Source organism: Osmia lignaria, chromosome 14 (genome assembly GCF_051020975.1).
Source record: "Osmia lignaria lignaria isolate PbOS001 chromosome 14, iyOsmLign1, whole genome shotgun sequence".
Lineage (NCBI taxonomy): Eukaryota > Metazoa > Arthropoda > Insecta > Hymenoptera > Megachilidae > Osmia > Osmia lignaria.
The window spans coordinates 4,743,281-4,769,389 of NC_135045.1; the positions used below are offsets into that span (position 1 = coordinate 4,743,281).

At 35.5% G+C, this 26,109-nt stretch overlaps 1 protein-coding gene across 1 annotated transcript in view; it reads left to right on the forward strand.

Annotated features, from left to right (window-relative positions):
• dally (division abnormally delayed protein) overlaps window positions 1-26,109 on the forward strand; it is a 106,084-nt gene that overhangs the window by 25,850 nt on the left and 54,125 nt on the right. The window contains exons 3-4 of the mRNA XM_034331177.2: window positions 6,293-6,863; window positions 8,917-9,118. Coding sequence (XP_034187068.1) covers window positions 6,293-6,863; window positions 8,917-9,118 — 773 coding nt within the window. The remainder of the gene's footprint in view (window positions 1-6,292; window positions 6,864-8,916; window positions 9,119-26,109) is intronic.

The following is a 26,109-nucleotide window of genomic DNA, read 5'->3' on the forward strand; positions in this document are numbered from 1 at the left end:
TTAATTCCGTAATAGAACACCAAGACCTGATCCTAAATCGATGTATCTTAAATCCTTTCGTGAGAATATTCGAATTGACCGCATCAAGTATTCTAAAAACTTCCCGTTGAAAGACTTTCGCGAAACGAGTTCACTCTTTCGTCAATTTTCGCTCGATGCACGTAGGAAATTTCGCGCACGAAGGAAGAAGAAGAATAGTATCGGATTTCCGTATTTGCATGATCGAGACCCTTGGGGTTCGCCGCGTACGCAAACACATAGCCGACAACACGGTCCGGACTCTAACCGAAAGCAACCGAAAGGGAGATTCGGGATGAAGCTAACCTTGTTGTATCACATTTCCCGTTGAAATTCGCACCCTCGATTTTATACCCGGCCTTACATCTTCATTCGTACTCCGCCGGTCACTGTTTATAGCGGTGGACGAAATTATAAGGCACCCCTATAAATGTACATACTTTATGAGGAAAAGGGATGAATGAAAAAAGACTATTCTTTGTTAATGTCACAATATAAGAAAATTTTTGTGAATTTTTGTGATATTGTTGATATAAATTAGAAAATAATTGGAAATGAAAGTACGCTAGGAAGTAAATCATTACATAGATGGGATTAAAGAAAGAAGTATGAAAAATTGTGTATTGAAAGGTAAAGGAAAAAGTTTTAAACGAAATGCAATAAGAATAAAAAAATATTAGTGTATTATTTAAAAAAAAAGATATTGAGAAAGTCATTAGTTAAAAATTTTTTATATGGGATATGTAAAGTGAAAAAATTTCACTGAAACACCTCACACATATTAATATATGAAATCGAAATTAACATTAATTTCATTTGGAATTAAAATACAGGAAATGAATACTTTCGAGCTTTAGGGGATTTGAAGCGATGGTGAAAATGTTCTAGCAGTTGGAAAACGAATTTTCAAGGGAATAGCATTCTATTCTGGTGTCTGAGTCGTTTAACGTTACATCCGCGGCCTTTTGCATGTTCGTCGGAATTTATTTAAACGTATGATAATGCAGTTAAACGCAAATCCGCGTTTCGAATGTACCCCTTAGATTTTTCCGTTCGCATTTGCGGTGCCGTTCGTTCAGGAATCAGTGTGGAAGTAAAAATACTAACCCTGGATTTTCGGATTTGCATGGCCAAAGAGCGGATGGGTTGGTCGACCGATAAAGTTAGTCTGCCAGACGAAACGTAAGGGGTTCACGTTAATCTGTGACGATCTCATTATATTTATCTATTGGAAATTTAAAAAAAAATTGCACAAAACGAATATACAAATCCATTAAAGAAAACGAAGTTAGAGTGGGCTTTATCCAAGTTCAAATAAAACTCTCAATAAAATTCAAATAAAATTCTACCGGTAATTCCTTTAAAAATGAAAAATTGCAAGAATGAAAGATTTCATAAAACATCCAACCATCAAAGGGTTAATACCGGTCATTGTATCTCAGTAACCAAATTCCGGATTATAAAATGGTCAAAGGACTTGTTAACTCCTTTTCTCGCAAAGAATTTTTCACTTTTATCAAACATTCTCTATTTTTGAAATATTCTCCGCATGAAAATGTACGTCGTAGGTAAAAGGAGAAAATAGTCGAAGAACCGCAACACACACGTAAGCATGGTTATATCAGGTATCTCCGCGATTTTCGTGGCATATGACTTTACAGACTCGGATGTATAGCCTGCGTTGACTATATTCACCGCGGAGTATAGTAATTTCACACGGTGGATAGGGTAAAGCGGGTCTCCGATGTAAGGACGAAGACCTAGAGCGTTAAAATGAGAGAAGAAACGTGGAAGAAACAGGAGGAAGGGAGACGAAAGTGGTGTTCGCGCGTGTCGTTGCCGAGGCAACCTAGTCTCTGGGTTTCAGTCTGGTCCGTTCTATTTTCGATAGCCACGGAAAACGCATTTCCACCACGAGGTCGAGATATTTATCGTAGCATGGGTCACGTGTGCTCGGTTCCCTTTGCGACGCGCACCAGGCCAGAATTCCAAGAAATAGGGAAAAATTCAGTGTGCCATTTTTTGCATTGAAAATACAAAATCTTATCAGCATTCGCCCAATAATTATCAAAATAGTTATACGAATGGTCACCAGTGAATTTCTTTAGACCCACACATTATAATTGCCATACTGTCTTAACAGGTACCTGTATAGCCATTTGTTTCGTGAGCATAGAAAATGTCACAGGTATGCAGGTGACATTTTCAACAATCTGCCTATGCTGGTTTAGTAAGTCGTAAATGTGTCTGAGAAAAATTTATTAGACATATACGCTTTTTGTATATATGTATGCCATTTGCAGTCAAAGGGTTAAATGGCAAGGGATATGGCTGTGACATATCAAATAAAGTTGCTTTTCTCAATATAGCTTTCTCAGAAAGTAATTCTCAAATATAACAGAGTCCTTTATTGAAATGATTTTTCAAATAAACAATTTAAAAATTTATGATTATCTAATAACGCTTTTGTCTAGATGTCACTTATAATATAAAATAGGAAAAATTACATTATACTATTTGAATTGCAAAAGAAGTATTTTGGCAAATTTTAATATTACAATTTGTTATTGATTGCTAACCGATTAATTTATCTTCATAATAATCTAAAAGTAAAATTTTTCTTGCTCAATTTAATTTCCGAGATAACGAAGAATGCTTCAAAGTGAAAATTCTCTAAATAATTCGCGAGCGATTAAATTTAATCTTATCGGGTGGCAGCGACAGTGTGATCCATAATGGCGACGGAAATTCGATTTTCGTCGGGCTGCGATAATGGATAATTAATTACACTAATAATGATCATGATCGTGTCTGGTGTTAAGAGGCCGCAGATTATTTCGATAATATTCTCTCGTCGTCAAGTGGACGTGTTCATCGCTCTTTGGCGCCACTTGAAACGGATAAGAACCTCCTCAGTGAACGCTTAAAGCGGTCCTTTTTTTTTCTCTCTCTTTTTTTACTTCGCGCATCCGCACATAATTAAGCTCGCCCATTGCACTCGTGCTCCTTAGTTGGAAGAAGAAAAAGAAAAACGCTACGGTGAACAGATGACAGAATCCGAAGGTCGTGTCTACGCTTGCACAGTTGGATCCTGCACCTGCTCTATCTTCATCTATTTCACTTGAATGGAGTTTGGAAGGTGCACAATGGCCTTTTTACCTTTTACTCGCTTCACACAATTTTTGTCCAATCAATTTATAGGTCCTTCAATTATTGGACGTGCAATTTAATTTCGTGTTTTTTTTTTCTTTTAACATGTTAGTGGTAAAAGGGAATACTTTATAGATATAAAAAATACTTTTTTTTTTAATTTTGTGAAATTTGATCTTTGAAAAATTAGGCTCTTAGAATGAACCATAAGTTTTCAATGGGATGTACTTTAGGAGCAATTTATTTATAAAGAATATGTAATTTATTTCATGTTATAAGTAACATTTCAGAAAGCCTAATGGTATAAAATTTATATTTGCAATCTTATCATAATTTTAAATATTGTTCTGAAAAAATAGCAGTTGTTTAAAATATCAAGATAATGGGAGGGATATATAACATAAAGTCCAATTCATTCGTATAATCCTCAATCGGTTAAACGTTTTTATATCTTCGGGATTAAAATTCCCAATATTGGAAATTTCTCACTTTCGTTATATCCGTCTCGTACGTTTTATCAATGGTGTCAATCGCTTGACTATCCTTCACACCTTTGTTATACCCGTAAAGCATACACTGCCTTGTGTGCACTTTGCGAGTGTTCATTATCTCGGATTAAAATTACCTTTCACGCATTAGCGATCCCAAAGACAAAAACCATGAGATGGTTAAATACAAACAGGACATCTAGACATGGATTAACCCTGTATGTGTCTAGTCTTGGTCAGTCACAAAAAAGATGGCAATGGTCGAAGAACTGGAAGAGAAACATGGTTCATTGCAAAGATTGTAACTTTTTTGACGACAACAAAAGAAAAAGTTACGTATAAGATCTTAATCGGTTTCGAGGGAAACATAATCTGTTATAATCCTGTATTATTTCATCAAATTTTTAAATGTTACAAAAGAAATTCAATGTATTAAAATGGCACTTGTACGAAATAATGGCACTAGGAATCATCTATTAAAATAAGGGTTAAAAAATTGAAATATCTCTAAAACTATCTACTTATTTTTTAATTATAATCTAACAATTCACACCATTGACATGTTATTCCTCCATTTGTATGGAAAAAATTATTTTCAAATATTCTGTAATTGTTATTCACACTTTGAACACCTTTATCTACAATTAAATTGCCACGCTGCACACTCAGAAGGTCCGTATTAAGAGGGGTTAACGATCGATCAGAGCACGTTCGAATCGAAAGATAATTTTCTTCGGTGTCGAAGGTAGAGGCGGTTAAAATTTCGTTCGTTCCGATGGCCGGTCCAGCGACCAGGTTGCGTGGTACAGTTCCCACGTACCTTTTGCACCCCCTTCGTCCTCCAGGACGTGGCCACCAGCATCAGATACCGTGCGAGCACACCAGCATCGTCGTCCATCGGCCTCGCACGGACGAGCCCGCGAAGGCGGTGGGAGAGGCCTGGCGTAGACGCAGGATCCCGAAGTGCAGACTGTGGGACGAGGAAGCCACGATCCCGTGGCTACGGTGGGAAAGGTTCAGCAACAGAGACGAAAAGACTCTCTCCCACACGGTGGCGCTAAAATAAAATGACTGGCGAAAGGAATGCCGAAGCTCTCTCCTCTGTGCCGCGGAATGGCCTCAAGTGCCTTTGGGACTTGAGAAGCTCGATAGAGCGAGCAAGACGGCGAAGGCGTTGAAATCGTATATACGTAGGTAAAAGAAGCCTTTGGCGAAGAGGAGGAAAGACGAAGGGAGACACCGATGGGTGGACCATCCTCTGGTCCAGTTGGACCAAGATGGCAAACACCGCGACGAGATGCTTCTAACCCCCTTGCCTTCCTATCCTTTTTTCCTCTTTCGGACCTCTACCCTTTCGTTCCTTTCCTTTGCTTTCCCTCTCATCCTTTCCCCGTTCGGTTGTGTTTCTTCTTTTGCGTTCCTACGCCCGTTCTATTATTCTCCTTTTACCGTCGATTTCCTCCTTCGCCCGGTATTCCGAGCCACGGCGACTCGATCCAGCCAACAGGAGACGAAGAGAATGTTACTAGGTTCCCTTGTATGTGCCGGCAATTTGTTCTTAGTCATCGTATATACCAAGCCTGGGAGATGGTCCTACCTGGTTTACACTGTACCAACCAAGTCCATTATTCTTCGACGGCTGGCTTAATAGGCTGATATTTGTTTCCCAGAGATCCAACCACCTATGGACCCATTAAACACAGCGTACTCTTGGAACGTTTAATTGTTTCCAAGATTGGGTAGTATTTTGTGATAGGAAAATACAGTGGAATTTTTCTGTTATTTCATTTTATTTTGTTCGACTACACTGAAATTTTAGCGATTTTTAATAGGGTTGAATGTTAACTGTTTGGAGATTGATCATACTTTCTATCATTGACGTAACTAGAATTTTTATTTGATGTGGGTAAGATTCCCTAACTTCATTAACATTGCATTAAATTGCACTAACTATAAGATATTCCATCTTATAAATTTCTGTTACTTTTAGTAAATGTTCTCGTTAGCGTTACTACCTCGTCTTTACGATCCACACGCTGTTGCGCTAACTATAAAATCTTCTCACCCTTGTAATTCCCAGCTACTTCGAGGAACTTGTTACTGTTATTGCGATACTTTTACGATCGATGTACCACGACGATGGCTACGAAATTTTCTTTCACGCGACGATGCCAGCGAAAGACTTTCCAACTTTGTATAATATTTCAGTGCTAATGACAGAATATATCCCTGTGAAAACTTCATTTATTTTTTACTTTGTAACGGGTCTTACTCCTATTACAAATTATGGTTATAATGTGGTAACGTAAACAGAGCACGGGTATTAATCTTTCACTTAATTCGTAGTTGTACTTTATAAGCGTTGGAGCAACTAGGGAGGGGTCAGGGTGGGCCTGGTTCCTTTCAAAAATTCGGATCCCAGAATTGTAGAATTCAAAAATTTTTAAATTCCAGAACTTCGAAATTTCAAATTTCCAAAACTAAAAAATTTCAGTAGTTTTGTAATTCTAGATTTTCAAAATTTCAAAATTTCTAGGGTATTTGGCTCACCCTACAAAAATTCAATTAATTTCACCTTCCTTCCAGCTGTAACAGCGCATTAATTAATTGCGACGATGTGTTTTTATTTTTTTCAGAAACGGTAACGATGCTCGCGAGGCAGTCGGAGAACAAAACCTTAACCCTGTTCGATCAAGTGTACCGTACAATGGCAGTGTTGAGCAGACCTTCGATAAAGGCGTTGTACCAAGCTATGGTTGATTACGTGTCACCTAGTAACACGCCGGACACCTTGCAACAACCTCTTACACGCGATATGCTTCAGGAACGTTTCATCGAGTTCTTCACCAAGTTGTTCCCGATCGCGTATCACAATGCGGTGAATCCGCGTCAGTACGAGCAAGATTTCACGGAGAAGTTTAAGAACTGCTTGTACGAAACTATGGAGGAAATACAACCGTTCGGTGACATACCTAAACAGGTGTCGAAGTCGGTCAGCAAGAGCCTCGAAGCTACCAGGGTACTGGTGCAAGCCTTGACTCTTGGCAAAACGGTTCTGGATAGAACGGACAGCGTGCTGTTTTCCGGTACCAGCCCCCAGCAGGAAGCCTGCTACGGTGCGTTGCTCAGGATGACCTATTGTCCGAGGTGCAAGGGCATCGGTCCCTCAGTCAGGCCCTGCAGCGGATTCTGCACTAATGTCATGAGGTGAGCACGATGTAGCCGAGTCTCGTAATTACTATAGCCTTACGGGCGAACCTATTCACCGCGGCCTTTTGTTAATTTTCAATCGCATTAGTCATTCTGACGTCCCTCGGTTCTCTGGGGATCGTTTCAGACCGTGTGCCGTGTGAAAAATTCAAGATACCATGGTCCGCGGGGTTTCCTCCTCGTGTTGCCAGACTTTCGAACAATAGAACAGTTGGCAGTAGGTTTTTGTTTTTTTATTTTTGTTTCTTCGGGTTTATTTTTGTGGAAATATAATGTCGTGTTTCGTTACGATGATTAGCAGTTTAAAGGGTCTCTCTGGGATGACAATACTTGAGAAAGGTGAATTTTGAGAATTTTTTGAAAGAAAATTATCCAGCTTTTCAATTGTTTCACTTGCATAAATTTGTTATATATTTTTGAAATATTTTAAATATTTGTAAAGTGTAAATTATATCAGTCTTGCAAGGATTCATACCTGCCTTGATAATAGCAGTCCTAATTTATTTTAAACGGTAACAATAAAGTGTTTGTATTTTTTTTACATTTGTTTAATGAGAATAGAGAACGATTTGGTATCACTGTGATCCATGTTTAAATTCATAAGATGCAAATTGCAAATAACCGCAAGCGGTTTGATCGATTGGTTTCCGGATTCCAGGGGTTACTGCGATTCTTTTGCGGTTAATTTATCCGGTACGTGCACACGGCCGATGAAACCACTGAAATCGCTCACTTGAAATCTAAATATAGAGAGAGCACGTGGGTGTGAACCAAAATGCGTTTTGTAACCACCTCGTGTTAGGGATGATTTCGGTGTGCAGCATTCCGATTCCACAAATTCTCTATACGACATTCTCGTAATTTCCTTTCGAATATTTTTAAAAAATTTCTTCCCTAATTTGTAGTGATTGTAATATTATAATTCATAATTTATTAGTACAAATTTTATTTTTTCTGCCTTTTGATATCATTTCTGTAATTAAAAATGAAATTTAGAACAAGGTTTAAATGTACGTAATTTTATTTCTATAAAAAAATACTGTGCATATTCACATTTTTATAATGATGTACGTTACACTAATTTGTTAGCTCTGTTCGTTTATATTCAACATTGACTTTTTTTTAAAAATTATTTATAATGTTCATGTTTTTTAATGAAGAAAAAATTAGATCGATTCATGGAATAGTTTATCTTGAATGAATTCTTGAAAGAATCCAAGATACTTCTAGAGTCTAGAACCTAGACTTTAACACATAAACTGCCACAGTAGAAATAGTCATGAATAGTCAGACACATTTTCTTCAATTTTTTTCCTTTTAGTTACTACTCAGTAATTATAAATATAAATGAAATACAAGTTAATTTTTACTTGGCAGTCAGCTCGTTAATGTGTTAACAATAATTTTGAATAATTAAGAAATTAATTTACATTTTCCGTTTCACATACAATTTCGTAAGCGCCATGACCGAATACCCATCTAGCGGACAATAAATGAGTCAGCGTGACGAATGCCTATCGCGAAAATTGACAGTTAGCGAAGGACTGTCTTACGGTATGTGTGTAAAAACGGGCGAAGGACCGATCCATCTAGGTTAGTTTTGCTTTTGTTTCTCAGCTTACTTTGGTTTATATATTCTTTGATTTACTTTTCTATTTGTATTATTGCATTATATTATTTGGTTTCTTTTATTGTGTGAATAAAATCTCGCTGCAAAGGAACGCACGAGCCTAATTATTTTATTGCGCATCTGTCGGCCACGTGGTGTCGTAGTTTGCTTACAATATTTTTTATAATCAAAAAATTTTTTAACGATAGTGTAACCCGTCTCTATTACTGTCTTATAAAAATTCAAGTAGGTGTGTCATATATTTTACCACAACTTCATCGGGTCAAGAATCCATAAAAGCAAAAACAAAATGGGCGGTAGGCAAGTCAAAACACGTCTGAAATGAGTCACAAAGTGACTCAGCAAAATGGAGTTTTGAAATGACCCGATAGGTTGTAGCAGAGGGAATCAAAGGCGAAAGTGAAAATAATCTTGTTGCAGAGGATGCTTGACAGAACCAGCATCCGAACTAGATCTGGCATGGTCCGGCTACGTGGAAACGGTCGAGAGGCTGGTTGTGGCGGTCGACGGTCGTAACGATCAGTCGGGCCTGAATGCCGAGAGGGCTGTCAGACAGTTGGACACCCGCATTTCGGACGCCATTATGCACGCGATGGAAAACGGGCCGGCGCTCGAGGAGAAGGTGAGTACCCGCCAAAAGAATTCTAACACACGTGTAATCTTCATCAGCTACGTAGGCTGAATCTCCTCTCCTGCCGTTTATTCATCCATTCTTGCCGTTTCGCGTTTCTATAGGGTGTCTCTGAGCAGAATAAACACTAACTTGGTATTAAATAGAGAATACGGTTCTGATTAAAAAAGCCACGTTTCAATGGATACATTCGCTATTAACACTCAAATGGAAATTCGTTAAAAAGTCCGCTTCTTTTTTAACTTTAAACCATACACGTCATTTGTACGTTATATTATTCTTTAAATTATATGACAGGATTTAACTTTCTTTTAACTAAGTTTGGGTCTCGATTGAACCAAACTCCGCTGTTCAAGGATTAATGTAATTATAAAAAATGCATATACACAATACTAAAGCATTTTCTGACAGAAATAACCGTAGCGAAAGGGTTAACAGTGCATTTTCGTCAGGATGTAAATTTTAAAATGTTTACCTAGTCGTCTTGACAAACTATTATTTTAAAGATAACAATCGGTGGTTCTTGATACTCTATAATTACGGGAATGTTCCGTGTGCGATCATGTATAGTTGGTAACCATTATAACAATCACAGCGATCGATAGAGCATTCACCTTTTGTAAACCATTTCGCGTCCGAGTACGGTTACACAAATACCTTATTCGTTCTCACATTTTTTTTTTTTTTATTTATCATTTTGCAATTAGAATTAAGTGGTTAATTACGGTGATATAGCTTCTTTTAATATGACAAATAGTATAAGAGGAAATGTAAGGAGGAGTAACTTATAATTAGTTTCTAGTTTTGTTTTACAAAGAACGAACGTCGTTGCAGATAATTAATATCAGAGGTAGATAATTTAATATCCAGTAATTGCTATTTTATGCAAAGGATGTTTAGTGTGTATAAAAAGAATTTTTATTGCAATTTTTATATCTCATTTAAGTCTAGCATTATTTATTCATTAAAATAAATAGGCGATATCTTAAAACGGGTAATATAACAGATTAAAATTTATACGAACGTTATATGATCATTTAGTTTTCATTCCGATGATCGAACACCCGGTATACGAAAATAAGAAAACGACAAGCCTAAAAAATTTTTCGGCGTTCTTTGGCAAAATAAATGGCGTCGTTTATGGGCGACCATTCCGCACGATTTCTCGAGCACCGGCGCTGAATTCCTTCGATCTCTTTTTTTTCGGTCCTTTTCTTCGAGAGGACTCGATTCGTATCTCGAATCCTCTACCTGAGGACTTGCACGTTATATTTTCCCCTTTCATTGCCATTGATATTAGCGCCGGCAGCGAAGAACGCGTGGAATTTCATGGACCGGGCATTATGCACCACGGTGCATTGTACCTATTTCCATAAATTTGCTTTTTATTTAGGAGGGAACCAATTTGCGGGAACGATATGTTTGCCCGTCGCGGATTAGGGGCTGTTAATATAAATGATCGCGAGAAGTTTGTGGAAACTACTGCCTCGGTTAATCTTGAATTTAGGAATGGCCCCCGTGTAGGCGTGAACTTTCCGAACGATGCACTTCGAATGCACCGTTCGGAGCGGCATATAATTTATACGAATTTTTGAAGTAATATCGTGCCATATTTTTAAAGAAACATTATAGTCTTTTCGATTTTAAAGATGGATGTTTCCTGAGAAGTTTTTAATTTCATTTTTACCCTTGCGGGGTTAATTTCCTGAATGATGCACTTTGGATGCACATCATTCTCGACTTATATGCAATATGATACAATTTATACAAATTTTGGAATTAACATCATGCCATTCTTTTATAGATTTTTTTTAGAAGTTTTTCTTATATTTTTGAAAATATTAATTAATAATTGTTTTCAATTTATTACTAATTTTTGTGTTTGAATTATGCAAAATTATTTCTGTTCTATATGAAAACTAATTGGATTAATTAGTTTTATTGATCCCATTATTATTATTGGAAAATGAGATCATAAACATATAAATAGTTCTACTTATAGAAATAAATTAATCTTTCATTGGAAGAATGTTTATTGATACTCTTACTCAATAGATTTGGTCAAAGGTTCTTCTTATGAAATAGAATAGAATGTAAAAGAGCAACGTTCTAGTAAGAAGTAACTATGATTTCATAAAAAATGTAAGAAAAAGTTAATTAGAATGCCCTAGTTTACAGGGTATCACGTAAGCCACACTAGTTTCTGGTAAATGGAAGTTTAGACGTATTCAATGAGGGTGCAATGTGCGACATGCAATGCTAGTTTGCGCATGATATGCGGTTCAAATCCAACACGTTAAACTTCTCTACAGGTTGTTTTAATATAACTTCCATGTTCTCCATATCCTCGATAGTCTAGAATAATATAATTGCTGAAAGAAAAGAAATACAAATATTAATATGGTTTGATACCGAGCGATTGGTATAACTAGGATTTTTTCTAGGATGTGCAAATTCGAAAATTTTGGAATTCGAAAATTTTTGACTTCTGGAATTTTAGAATCTTAGAACTTCGGTATTTTTTTTAATTCCGAGATTTAGAAATTATGGAATTCTAAAAGTCTGGAATTTTGGAATTTTGGAATTCTGCAATTTTCGGATGGGGAGAAGTCCAGCTCACATTTTTGGGAGGGCCAAGCCTTCCTTGTCCCCTACCTACTCACCCCACTAATTACAGTCCCCCTGCTCTCGTCTGGATAATTACTCGAAATATGTCACTAAGAATTAAATGTATCACTTTAGAAAGTTATATTTCTGTAATTATTATTTCGAACAAAACTTGCGAAGAATCGAGGAATATTCCTATTGAATCATTATGGATATTTAAATATATCTAGGATTACTAATCAGCGAGCAGAGAGACAGATAGTTACAGAAATAAAACGATTATTGCAAGTGTAGATAGAAGGCGTTAAAAATAAATTGAGTGCTAGAATGATTAACTGATCGGACGTTGAATCGCTTCCGTTAGAAAAATACATTTGCTTTTATATAATACAATCAACTATGGATGTGTTTCCAATCTTTGTTATTTCTTGCATCATTATTCCTTTGAAGTAGAAATTAAAAACAGCATCAATTTCAATTTGAAAGCTGGGGGTTTCATTATTCCTGCAATAGACCGGGCGCATAGTATCGCTAGTTAGACGGCGTCGATCGATTGCATCGCGTTCGGTGCATCGGCTGCTTTTTTGCCAGATGATCGACGCACCAGCATCGAAATGGAAAACGCGTACGGCTCTGAAAGCAGCCGAACAGCGAGAAGCAACGGCTAGAAACAGAATGAATAGATGCTATAAATTGTGATGCAAGCTATAAATTTCTGTTGGCTGCAATCGTCCAGCTTTGCGTGCCATAGCGATTCGCGTATTGCACCGAGCGATAGGCGAATGACACCAAGGGCGTCGTAACAATGCACTTTGAACGACTGGTATCACGTTGGTGGCAAGAAGACGCGGTTCAAAAGACGAAAGAAAGAATGTGTAATATATAATAAGCGTGTAGAGTATCGGTTTCGAACATGCGATACCGTGCTTTGGAAGAAGGTTCTGTTGTTCATCGTGCCAGATGCATTTAATGAATATGGCAGGCCAATTGTTGCCAATGAGATTTGCATAGAATTTAGACCTGTTAGGTGACACTAGTTTTCCATTTGTTAGCTGCAATCAGAAAAAAACCCATTCATTTTAGTTTTACAAATTAATTAGTATTTTGGAAAAACAAATATTTTCTATTCAGATTACAATATAATTTTATTAATACTTTATTAAAAATTAAAAATACTATTAATTAAACACGTTAACCCTTAAGGATCTAGCAGTATTAAAAGAATGATTTCTTCCTCTTAATTCAAAATAGTCATTAATTTTAATATATAAATACTTGTTTTACGTTACTGAGGTCTCAAAAAAGTTATCCGAGGTTAATTGCTTACAGCAGGTGTACATGTAGACTTTTAAGGGCACAGCTATTTATTTTAACGACTGGGCATTAAAAAACTATTTTTCTTACCACCATAAATGTAAATGAGTGATAACTGTTATTAAATTATCCGTTCTTTATGATTCGTTAAAGTATAATACTACTGACAATGAGACTTTACGCAGATATTATCCAGTATAGACACCATAAAGAAGTAATTAATTATGCTTTTTGTTCATAATTTATGGGGAATGTTTTTATTATCTCAGTTACTAAGGTGTATTTGTGGTTATGATAGAAACATTATTCGTTTTGTTATGATATTAATCAGGTGTTCTTAATATTACTCTTTTGAAGTTCATCCTTTATGTATTTACTTTTTGCATTATTTGCAACTTAAAAATAAGTGTACAACGTCGGTAGTTCTAGAGTTAATTACTGTTTTATAATTACTATTTTAACTTTGAATACTTCTTAGTTACTGTTTCAATTTTAAATATTTTTAATTACACCTTTTTATTTGCTCTCTTAATTACGAATATCCTTAGTTACTGTTCCTCAATTACTATATTAATTTATAATATTTTTCCTGCTCCAAAAAATTAAAAATGCTACTGATAAATGGTACACGATTCTTGATAACAATGATTATTTTCTTAATTAAAATTATCTACTACAATTTTTTAAAAATAAATCTGCCATTAAAAAGAAGGGCACCGAATTAATTTGTAAGCAGATACATCTAACAGATTTTAGAATGAGATGTCTAGACAGCATTCACCTAATCGTTTATATAAGTACAAAATAAAAAGGTTCTCAATATTTCTTTGGAGGATACATATCTTTTAGAACTATTTACACGCTCTGTTGAGCAAAACTAACGACCGAATTAGCATTTTCATCGATGTCTAACACTTCGAAACTTATCAGTTGGAGCGTGACCATAGTCTCGCGTGCTTCTTCCTTCTATTGCTTCACCTCTCTTCCGTTATGCACGAACTTCGATGCTATTTACCTGTAGTACCGGTATACCTTGTTCACCTCCATATTTTTCGTACTTACTTGGAGCGCTCGTATAACCGGCAGGCAAAAGCATTTCCCTGATATTAGAAGTTTTTCGGTGGTTGATTAAATTGAAATACCTAGCCGCGCGTTTCTCGAGTAGATATCAGGAGTATACAATTTTACATTTTTTTTTTTCTTCTTTCACGTATGCTTGTAGCAACCCTCTTTTGTTGAGCCGTTTAGATTGAATTTCTTCTCGTTTCTTTGCTCCGTTCCATTCTTCCTTCCTGTGGGATTTTAATCCCTCGTGAAACATTTTGCGTTATTATTGTTTTCTTAATTATAACATTCGCAGTCTGGGCTTGTATGGAAGATAATTTTTAACCTTTGTTCTGTTATTTATAAAAAGAATGTTATACGAGTATTGCATTCAAGTTTGTAAATCCAATTTGTATTATACATTGTTCTTATAATAACGAGTTGAAATAATAATTGCAGCTTTTGTTGTTTGTAGATATGTACAGTATTTTTTTTACGAAGTAGGTGAATATAAATAAAATACGATGCTTTTCTTCTTTTTAACCCTTGTACAACGGTATCTGGGTCAATCGTGACTTAAACCTACAAAACATATATAAAGATATTAAAATTGGGGCCCTCTTTATGGTCCGCCATCCGAGGGTTAATAATTATATGAAAATAAAGTGGATATTTCTCATCTTGTTTTACTACTGTACAAAATTAAAATTACTACAATACTTAATTATGGCATAAACTTCATTTTAAATTTGTTGAACCTTGGTTTTTTTTTATTTATGAACTCAAATATTAAAAATGTAATTTTAGCTCTAAAATTTGATTTCCATCTTAAAATGAATCGCAAACCGACTCAACGATCCGATACAATTGATAATTTTGGTTATTTCTAAATATAATCAATAACTGGAAACGTGAATCAGGTACACATGTTCGAGGAGCGATTTCTTAGCGCATGCATCGAGAGCAGTTTCACGATTTCAAACACTTGTCCCATTTCTCTGTATCTCAGCTTCCCTCGATTGAACAGGCACCTCGTTTCCGCGAGTAACGATCTTATTTGCCGAGACAATACTGTTTGACGATCGCGAGAGTGCAATGTAAGTATCGAGGCTGGCTAACCTTCTCGTTTTCTCTTTTCCGTCGACCAACTTGCCTCCCTATTCTCGTTTTCTTCTATTACGTTCCTTTCTTCGACTTGCTCCCTTTCCGTCGTCGAAAGAGGCGGCAGCTCGTGGAACGCAATTAAAAGTTTCTCACAGAAAGATAGAGAGAGAGAGAAGGAGGGAGACGGTGCAGAAATGACGACAGGATCGATCCTCGGTCGAAATAGATTCCCTTCCTATCCCATGGGCACAATGCTGGATCGATTTACAAGTGGATCAACTGTGTTCCAGCTATATCTTCCACCGTTCGTTTAAAAGGGGATTACGCGGCCAATGCATTTTTAATTGCGACGGTTATACGGAATGGCTTTTAGCGGTGGGATACGTGCATTATTCCAGACAGCCTTTCGTGGTTTCAGTTTTTTGCTTTATCGAACGCGTCTCCTGTATGAATCATGCAGTTACTTCGTTCGGTTCTTTTCAAAATTTTATTTCGTAGGGTAGAGGGTAAAAATCTGAATAAAGTTGCATTGGGAGGCTGTTTACTGGGCTTATTTACTGGGAGGGTTTTTGGTATTGGTGGTTGATTGGAAAGCAATTAATAAACTTGTGATGATTATTAATTTGATATCAATATTTAAAATAATAGAAATTAGGTGTGCTAAAATTAAGGGTTAATTAAATTTAATTAACTAATTAATATTAAATTTTAAAATTAAGAGTTGAAAATAAGGGTTAAGTTAGGGTTTTTCGTTTCAACCGTCGCGTCGGTCGGCGAACCATGGAGAGAGCCCCAATTTTAATTTAATTTTTCCTTTTCTAAACTCGACACTGTTCGCTTAAAATTTTTTCTTTTAATATATAAATTTTATTTTTATAAAATTAGTACATTTTACCATATATATTACACATGATGCAAATTTTATTTTAATAAAAATATGTCAAAATCAACATCACTGATATAACTTAATATTCAATTATATTCTACACAATTATTTTGAAGTATTTTATTAATAAATGTTTGAAGATTCAAGTTCAATTCAATTTTTCTTGTTAACTAAATATGCATTAATGGAACAAAGCCTCTATGTTGGTATAAAACGAGTTTCATATTAAAGTGTCGCGTGAGTTGTAGAGAGGGAATTATTCGTTTAATGCACTTTCAACCATGAAAGATACCATTGCTGCTTTTGTCGACGGGGCAATAAAAAGAGCTTTAGTAGCTTTCGCTGCACATCATTCGATCGAACGATAAAAGTTAGGGGGCGGTGCTTTTTATATAAAAAAAAAAAGTTGGTGGCGATTCTATGCAGTGAATCAGGATGAATGCGAATTAGTCAAAGTAACGTCTGCTGCGAATGATAAGGGCAGTGTTGGTTCCCGTTTCCACGTCCAAGTTCTTCAAAGGTTCGTGCCACACAATGCCGGATCGATTTAAGTCTGAATCAATTTCTGTGATTTCAATTTCCCCCCTCGTTAACACGAGATTACATTTCCAAGCGTTTTACCGAGACACCCATTGAAAGTTCCCTTTGCAATTGTGATCTATTGAACCGAATGCCTTAAGTTATTTTTTTTGCTGAAATTACGTACATGCATTCATTCATGATCTAATGAATATTAAATTATTTTCCTTATGCCGCGTCTCGTTTTTTGTAATATTCATGTTGTTTTGTAATCGGTTAAGCAATACTCTACCTTCTGAACCTTATGAACTATACATCATTAACGTTGAGACGGCGGACCATAGAGAGAGTCCTAATTTCAATTTAATTTCGTATTACGTACATGTTCTGTAAATTTGTTCAATAATTTGTTTCTACTAATAAGTCTCTTATTAATCAATGTTTTCACAATGAAATAAGACAATTTCGTCGATTCGGAATTTCATTCGTTTCACGATGTAGCAGAATAACGATTGGAAATGTAATCGATACGAATCAATATGTTGGCTTGGAATCGAGGACAAAGGCGCAGCCGAATCACCACGTGGGTGTGTGCATGTGTGCACCGGTGAAGGAACACGGGAATAAAAGTGCTACTTTTTGCTCGGTCCAGGACGACGTAGAACCGGCAGCCCGCGGTACCTGTTCATACCTGGAGACTCATTCTCGTGTTCATGCGAGTTTATACCAGTACGAACGTCCCTCGTGTACACGAGAACGCACACATGGAAATTCACGTGATACGACATAGGAGCTTCGTTAAAATTTTCTGCGACCTTCTGGCCATTCGTTTCGTTCGGCTTCAGTCGAGAAGATTAATTGGCAAAATTTGAAATCTCGTTTTCGAACGTGAAGCATGGTAGTGTACGTGTAATTTAATTTTTTGCAAGCTTAGATATTATCTCTTTTTATTTGCAAATTTTGCGTCTCTTTTTTAGCTTGGATTCAAATTGAATTTTAATAGATATCTTTTTACGTGTAATTGTAACAATTACAAACTTTGAAAATATGAAAAAAGTTTTTGCAAAAAATGAATTTATTCTTATTTTGACCTCAACATTTTATTTAAAGTATTACTCATTTGCAAAAAAGATTTTCGTAGGTAAAGAAGTGATAATCACAAGGAGAGTAGGTCTATATTATAAAGAAAATGTGAGCAAATTTTCCATATATTATTTTTTATTTTTTTTAGCAAGATACTGTGGATTGTAAAAGAAGTACGCCATTCATAGTTAAATTTTTACAAATTTGCTTTAGAATATTATGTAAAAGTGTTAATGAGTGCAAGGATAAAATTAAAAATTCAATTTATTCATTTTAATCAATTACAATTAAATGCAATCATGCTAAAAGAGATAAATGCCAGGAATCATTTGCCCAGCAATTCACGTATCAGAAAATGGTGATCGGCTACGATTTGCAGGGCGGTCTGTTCTTACATAGTTGTACCTGTTCGAAACCCACGCCTAGGGGGTCCCATGGGTCCCCTCGAATCCAATAATAATTCCGCCGGCCGGCGGTCCGTGGGCGCATTCTGCTTGCATTACGTGTCTGCATTCCACGTGGCCTTTGGCCCCACCCCGATGAAGGGCCTCAGGGATCGTTAAGGTAGCACCTTAACGGCCCTTTTACGAAAAGACGCCCAAGGTGGTGTTCTCGCGGCCCCCTGTCCCTCATTATTATTCACCCTGCGTCTTCCGACCGGGTCTCCTTGCCTAGGTACAGTGAAGAACAAAACTGAACCAGTCAAGTCATTTTTCCAGAAAATCATTATTCATTCATATTATGTGCCTGTAAAAGTGTTAGTCTTCTTTGCAAATTTTTTCATTCATTTTTATATCATATTTGGTAGTGATAGGCAATATTCAATTATTGAAATAATATTTAATTAGTATTGAAAATACTCTTCATATTTCATCATTATTGAAATTATTATTCATATTTAATCATTATTGGAATTGCTATCAATATTCAATTATTGTCGACAATTATGATTGAAATATTTAATTATTAATTAACACAAATTATATTCTCTTGTCAATTAAAGTACAATTAAATTTATCGTTAAAGTATATATTTAGCCATTAATTGGGTTAACGATCAAAGTAAGTATTTAATTTTCTGTAAAGTAAGTAAGGTTCATATATCGGAAGAATAAAATGACAAATACAGAATTAAATTAAAATTCTGGCTCTCTCAATGGTCCGCCGTTCGAAGGTTAGTTCTCGCTTGGATGTAACAGAATATCTGAATATATCAGTATCACTTTTTAAATTGGAATTATGTATTTTTAATAATGTTATTTTATTATCCATATGTTTGAAAAATAATGTATGGGTTATTTGTATAAATACTTGTGGGAAATTTGAAATTTGATTAGTGCCTTTTCAAAAGACACTTTTACTTACAATGTGTAATTCGACGAGAAATAATAATACGTACAGTCTAATTTTAAATCAGAATACCGCTAGAAGATTGTATATTTATGCTTGCAAAATAGTTGTATGGAAATAATTTCTGAAAATATTCTCCATAATTGCACACTTGCCTGAGAACTTGTCTACTCTCTATTTTCGTCCTTGTCTCGTTTCAATTAAATCAGAGTAGGGAAACGTTTCTAACGTCACTCGTGTAATTGTTTTCCAGTATTTATGTACTTCGCACGGTATTGTGTTCAAATTAGAGAATCATCTTTGAAACGATTTCCAGTGTCGTGTTGTTTCAAGGTAGTCCACGAAGGTCGGAAGTGATTAAAATTGATCGCCAGCTGTGAAGCATTCTTTTTTTTAATAATTTCAAACGACTATTAGATTTTATATTGGATGATTCTATTGTTAAGATCGTTGATATCACCGCGGGAACATTTTCATTCACCCTCTCTATCAATGTGAATGTAATCAGGTTACGTAAGCTAATAAAATTGATGAATAGAATTGAAGTGCCATTGAATGGTATTTCAAAGTAATTTGATAAAGGACCGTGAACATTTTTGTGGCCGACCGATTGATAGAGCTGGGTTATTGGGTTGGTTGTGGTAATTGGAAAAATGTAGAACTGCATCGTATTTATTTATTTCTGTTGGAAAGAAATTCTTTCTCTTTACCTTGTACTTCTATACTAAATTTTACAATATTTAATAATTAAAAATTCCATTAGTCTGTTTCTAAATTACTCTTGATATTAATATCCTTAAAATAAAGAGTTTGAGAATTCCTGCTTCTCCTATATCGCCATTTTCTCTATTTTCCTATTTTCCTCGATACTGTACATACCTACCCCCTTAAACCTAAAGCTTCAAATTGACATGATATCAAACAGTATAGGGTTTCAAAATTTAAAAATTCACCATTTAATAAGCAAAAACTTTATATACTGCAAAATTAATAATTTCTAAATTTTTTCTGTTATCTAAAGAATAATAAATACAAAAAGTGAAGCTTTAAAATTACAGAAATGTAACAATGGCTATGAAAGTGTTAATAGGATATTATTCTTTCTTCAAGTGTACTTCAAACGTCACACAACGTGAAAGATGTAGGGTAGCTGCATAAGGGTTAAATCGTATTTTCAACAACGTTTCGTTGAACTTGGAGCCTGGAATCAGCCCTATGAATGGCTTTTAATCTCTTTTCATTCGTTGCATCCATCGCGGAATTATCTTTGATTACAACAACAGTTATTCAACGATCGATTACTGCTTCGAATGGCATACAAAGGATTGTTACGTATACGAACGGCATCGCCTATAGACCTCATTTCCTGTGCTCTTGATCGCGCCCAGTGACTTCTATAGGCGCTTTTCTCAAGCGTTCCGGTAATTGGACGAGCGAAAAAGGAGCTATTGTCTTTCTTCATCCACGGTTCCAGCAAAGGAATCATAATCCCTCATTATTATTCTTAGTGTTCCTTCTTTTCCATTCCACGCGGTGCCTCTTCCTTCTTCTTCTCTTATCTCCATACAATACGAAGCTTCTCGCTGTTACCTTGTTCTCTTATGCCTCTCTTTGTACCTCGAAATCTTTACTTGCTACTCCTCCTCTTCTTCTTCTTCTTCGTTTCGAACTTCTCTATCAGCGAACCGTTGGATTTATCGACGAGGACAATAGCGAATCTGGGCCGTGTCAATTCGAGAAATTCTTCAGATCCTGCGGTTCGCTTTCTCTGCCTTCCAGAGAAGGAATTTGTGGTTTATCGTTAACTGATATCCTTGGAGATTAACATTATCGTTGTGTATGCACAGTGGAGTAACGGGGATTTTTCGGGGATGAATCAGCTATCCTAATTTTACTAAAATTCATTTTTCAGTTTACTTTTAGTTCCATTGCTATGGAACTTTTAGTGCTATGGGGGATGAGTCAGTTTACATACAAAAAAGATTACTAGTTTAATTAATAATGATCAATTTCAAATATTTTTAATGTAAGTACTTATATGTACCTATAATTATAATTAAAATAATTCTTTTAATACTTTTTGCTGTAAATGTACTTAAATCTGCATATAAAACTCATTAGTTTTGTGACATTATTTATTTCTAAATGAAACGTACTTGTAGAAAGGGCGCAAAATATCAAAATGAAATATTACCACTTTTGTTAAAAATATGAACATTTATGTTACTTTCAACAGGATACTTTAAATTGTACGTTTTCATTACGGACTATATTTCTATTTTATGTTTTTACAACGGTCGAGATACTTCAGTTCCGCTGCCCGTATATCTACTCGCTTTGTGTCCGTTTCGAGGGACATGCAGTTTCCCTATAATGATCTGAAATAATTGCTTTCGGCATTGTTTGCGAGACGTGTACGCAAATGAAAAAAAGTACCAGGCTCTTTCCCGAACACCGCGTACAAAAATTATGGCGCAAAGTGTTTCATACGAGGAGCGAAACAGGACACCGGGAGAATAAGATAACCTGTTGAAAAGTGCGAGCATGCGTGAAAAAATAAAAATTAAAAAAAGGACGGAACAGAGTGCTCGCAAAACGTTGGCATGCTTCCAGATTTACGAATGTAAGCACAGCTCGGCAATTAAAACTGATATTTAGGGGATGAACGTTCGGGCAAATTCATTTTTATTCAATCGTTCGATAGTCCATTTGTGGGGTAGATTTTCGAAAACACTTAGAACACTTTGAAAATGTATTTATTGAGTTCTATTCAAAATTATATAAATTATATAAAGGAGGGGTGGGTCAGGTAGAATCTTAGAATTTGAGGGTTTTTAAATTATGAGGGGTTGCAATTTTCATACATTGATAATTCATAGGAATTATAATAAAAATCCAGTATAATTAGGCTTTTATTTAAGAATTAACTGTCTCAATATGTAATTATTAATTTACGCACGTGACTCTAATTTGATAAGCTACCGTATATTCGACCCCTTACTAAAACGAGTTTCATATGACCCGGTATTCGTCATCTGTAGATTAAACAAAGCCCGAGGCATGTCGAACACAGTCAAAACAGAGGACTCGTTTCGAAAGGTTTTAGCACGATGTCGTTGACATTTCGCTTGTCGAGGAACCGGCCGGGCCGTCCTGTGAACCGGCAAGGAATTCACGGTCGAATTGAATTTGCTGCACCGGCGTCGTGTCGTCGTCATACGTGCCAGGAAAAGAATATCAGGATCTACGAGGACTTTGGCAGGATACACGCTCGTTGTCCTCTTAGCGGGCTTTTGAATGTTTAGTGTCGTGCCGTACATGTCGTTTCAATTTTCGCCCTATTTACATATACGTCCGGGTACTGCCTCCTAAATCCTGACGTTTCGCTTCCTTTTCTGGGTCAGCTCAGCAATTTTCGAACGTCACGCGCGTGACCAATCGAGAAGAATAAAAGGACGTACAATTGTTTCGTAATAACCGTGATTTGCTTTTCCGATTGGATGATTCATATTTCGACGAATGGTTAATCTGTGAATGCCTCCTCGAGGGAGCCAAGAAAATCAGAACCTTTAGGAATTTTTTTTAAGGAAAACATGTTATTCATTTTCAAAGAATGTTGTTTCATTTTAAAAAGTACATTTTCAGATATTTTTAGCATTTTTTCTATACAAAAATAATGAAATATGTAGAAGATATTAGTAGATGTTAGACTGGCTCTTTTTGGGGGACTATTTCCCGCGCTTTGGAGTTATGGAATTACCATGATTTTTTAAAAATAAATCTTCAATATAAAAAAAAGGCAAGAATTAGAATTAATTTTTATACCTCTTATATATCCCAAAAATTTTGGGAATTGATAAAAATAATATATTAAATTATCTAGTCTTTATCGGGACCTCTTGTTAATGAAGATTTCGATACAACAATTTATGGATGATAAATAAAATACATTTATCTTTATTTCAATTTTTAATCAAATGAAATAAATGAAAGGATTAAGAATCAGAACATTTCTCATGCAATTTACATTACTCGATACTTTTTATCATTTTCATAAACGAGGAAGAGATAATAGAAGAGATGCGTAGAGAGGATAGCTAGTTGATGATTGCAGTTGCAACCGTTGCGATTTCTTTGTGTAAGTTACAAATCCTCGAAGCGGGAGTCGCATATACGGGAACAGCGAGGTACGGGAAATGGTTTTGAACGTACGCAAACGTTTGTATTTCCCAGCGGAGAGTTCTGGACGTGCAGGAATATTCATAGCGTGCACGAACAACCGTTTCTCAAGTTTAGTTACATCAAAGAGATAGGTGGTTTGCTGTTACGCCGTTAGTATCGCGATGAAAGCGCGAACACGTATACAGAAAGGTCGAAACGCGAGCTTCTATCACGTTGAATGCATTGAATTTAACTTATTTTTATCATATCGTTGCTTGACGGATTGGAGCCAGAAAAAGTTTTTGAACTTTCTTGAAAAATCTCCGCTCGTGTTCCCCTACAAAGTAAATACGCGTTACCTTTCCTTTCTAGAAAGCATCATAGATCTTTTTCTGATTCTTCTGTTATTTGTTCTGTAAATAAAGTGTTTCAATCTTTACCAGAGAATTGAAATTAAAATGATAAAAATGAATGTAGTAAGGGTAGAAATTAATTCGGTACTTTTTCTTTATTTCAATTGAAGATTTATTTTAATAAAAAGATTATAGTAATTTCAATTATTCAAATAATTGTTATTGTTATCATATTTTCGCGCCACTTTTCAAATTCATGGAAGCGCGGGAAAATATTCAAATTATATCGGATATCCTGTCATGTACAGTATCGAGCATGGTAGGCTTTTCCGGGCTCCCATCCTATCCTATAAGTGGCCAGGGGGTGAATGACGATTTAGGGGAAAGAGTTCCATATAGAGGTTTGTGGTGACCCATCATCACTTGCGCATAAACGTTTATGCGGGAAAATTTGAATCGATGTTTACTTTGTAGTCGGTAGTTTTTAGTTACTAACAATTACAAATTATATTATTGTCTTCTAAATCACTTTCAATAGATATCAATATTGGCAAAATTTTCCCTAGGTAAGCATGACTTGATCGTGATTGTACACGTTGGATTTGTAAATTGGAAGCATGTTATTTGCTGTTTCCACTGATTGTATGTGTCTCAGGGTTACAGTATTCGTCAGTAATCTCTCTGGGGTGTCGTTCAATCGAACGATAACGAGAACAGGAATTCTGGTTGAATTAGAAGCGCCGGATGAAGAACGCTCATCGAGTGCTATTCGATCGAATTTCGATGTAATTTCATTAGTTCAAAGCCACTTGGAATCCTTTCATCCCCGCTAATTTGCCAGCGGGAAAATACAGTCGGTTTAAAATGAGCGTAAACGCTATTATTTTAATAAGGTTTACTTAATTATGATTAAAATCACAGTAAAGCCGAAAAATTTCATAACGTTCTAGAGAAAAGGTTCAATTTAATCCTTATGTATTATTCAAATTTTAATTATATTTCATCATTTCATTCACGTTTATTACAAAAGATATGACTAATTAATATTTTGCATATTTTAAATATATTCTTTTTACTTTCATCCCTTTCGTTCTTGATCGCATTTTATTATCTACGATTGGGCTATTTATTATTTATTTAAATATTTTTTATTTTTTATGCTGTTGGGGACTTTACGACCCTCAAAATCCCAAGAAGGGTTAAATAGGTATTTTGAAAAAATCTGTTAGTGGTAGTATCCTTGGCTGCAAATATGAGAATTGTAACCCATAAACAACCTTCATGGGTAAACTGACCTGATTCCAATTACACTTAATATTTGTTGCGCCATAAACAAATTTTTTAGTACCCATTATGAAACACTGCTGTAAATGAAAACTTAAATGCTGTTGTAAATTTGCAATTAGTTACAGTGAGCCATAGAGTAAATGTTTCTTTCTTTTTTCCTGAAAATATTCTAGAAAGCAAAATTTTAATGCAAAGTTTTAGTATTTTTGTTTATTTTAAACTGAGCCGGGTTAGGTCGCGTTCAAGTGGTGGAATTATGCATCGTCTCATGGTTGGTTCGATATCCAGAAAGAGCTCTGTTTCCAGGCGGTTGGTAATCGTCTGACTGAGCGATGGTGTGAGCTATACGTGGGTGATGAGTAATTTTGTGCCCTCCTGCCCTCTTTTCGTTGGAATTTAACGGAGATGAAATATCAGATATTCGTGTAGGAAGAAGATATACAATATTTAATGATCGATGTATCTATTAGAGACCTGTCATTAATTAAACTCCATAATGTAATTAGCAGATTTTTCTGAATAAATGTTTTCAAAATCGCTAATAATATTCCGAAACATATGACGATACTTGGTGTAATGGATTTTAATTTAATATTCAAATTTATTAATTTCTTAAGAGTGGGAAACGAGGTCAATTAAAGTTCATGATTCATTTTTAATAAACCTTCTTGCTATTCTAGTACCATTTCAAACGTAAATGGAAAATTTATGAATATTCATAAATTTAACATTTTTAAAAAGATGAATTCCTTTTTTATTAGGTTGATATGTATTTTTAACATTTTTAACGCGCGCTTTAAGAAAGCTCAAAATTATAATTCCCCTTCATCGTCGATCACAAAGCGATATTGTAGATCTGCTGGATGTTTCCCATTTCACGTTTCCAAGTTATTTTCTGTCGTATCTACGTCGTACCGTTCGAAGTATAAACAATCAATCGCGTGCGATAGCAGTTGGTTCCACGGTCGGTCAGTTTGTTCGATATAAATCGTGCAAATACGGTTCTACGATCGATTATATCAGGAATATACCCGCAGAAGCGACGCTTCTAATACCTACACCCATATGTCAGGAATGTAGAACAACCATATTTTCTAACTGGTTAAACTAGATAAACTATCACAATTTTCGTGTGACAAATAGTATACACGTATAAATGTTGAAATTAAAAATAGCCGATTAATTTAGAGGTCTGTTTCAAAATTCAATATTTATTTTAAATAGCTACAATACCTTTTTTAAGTCTCTATAAAAATTATAAATAAAAAGCTAAGT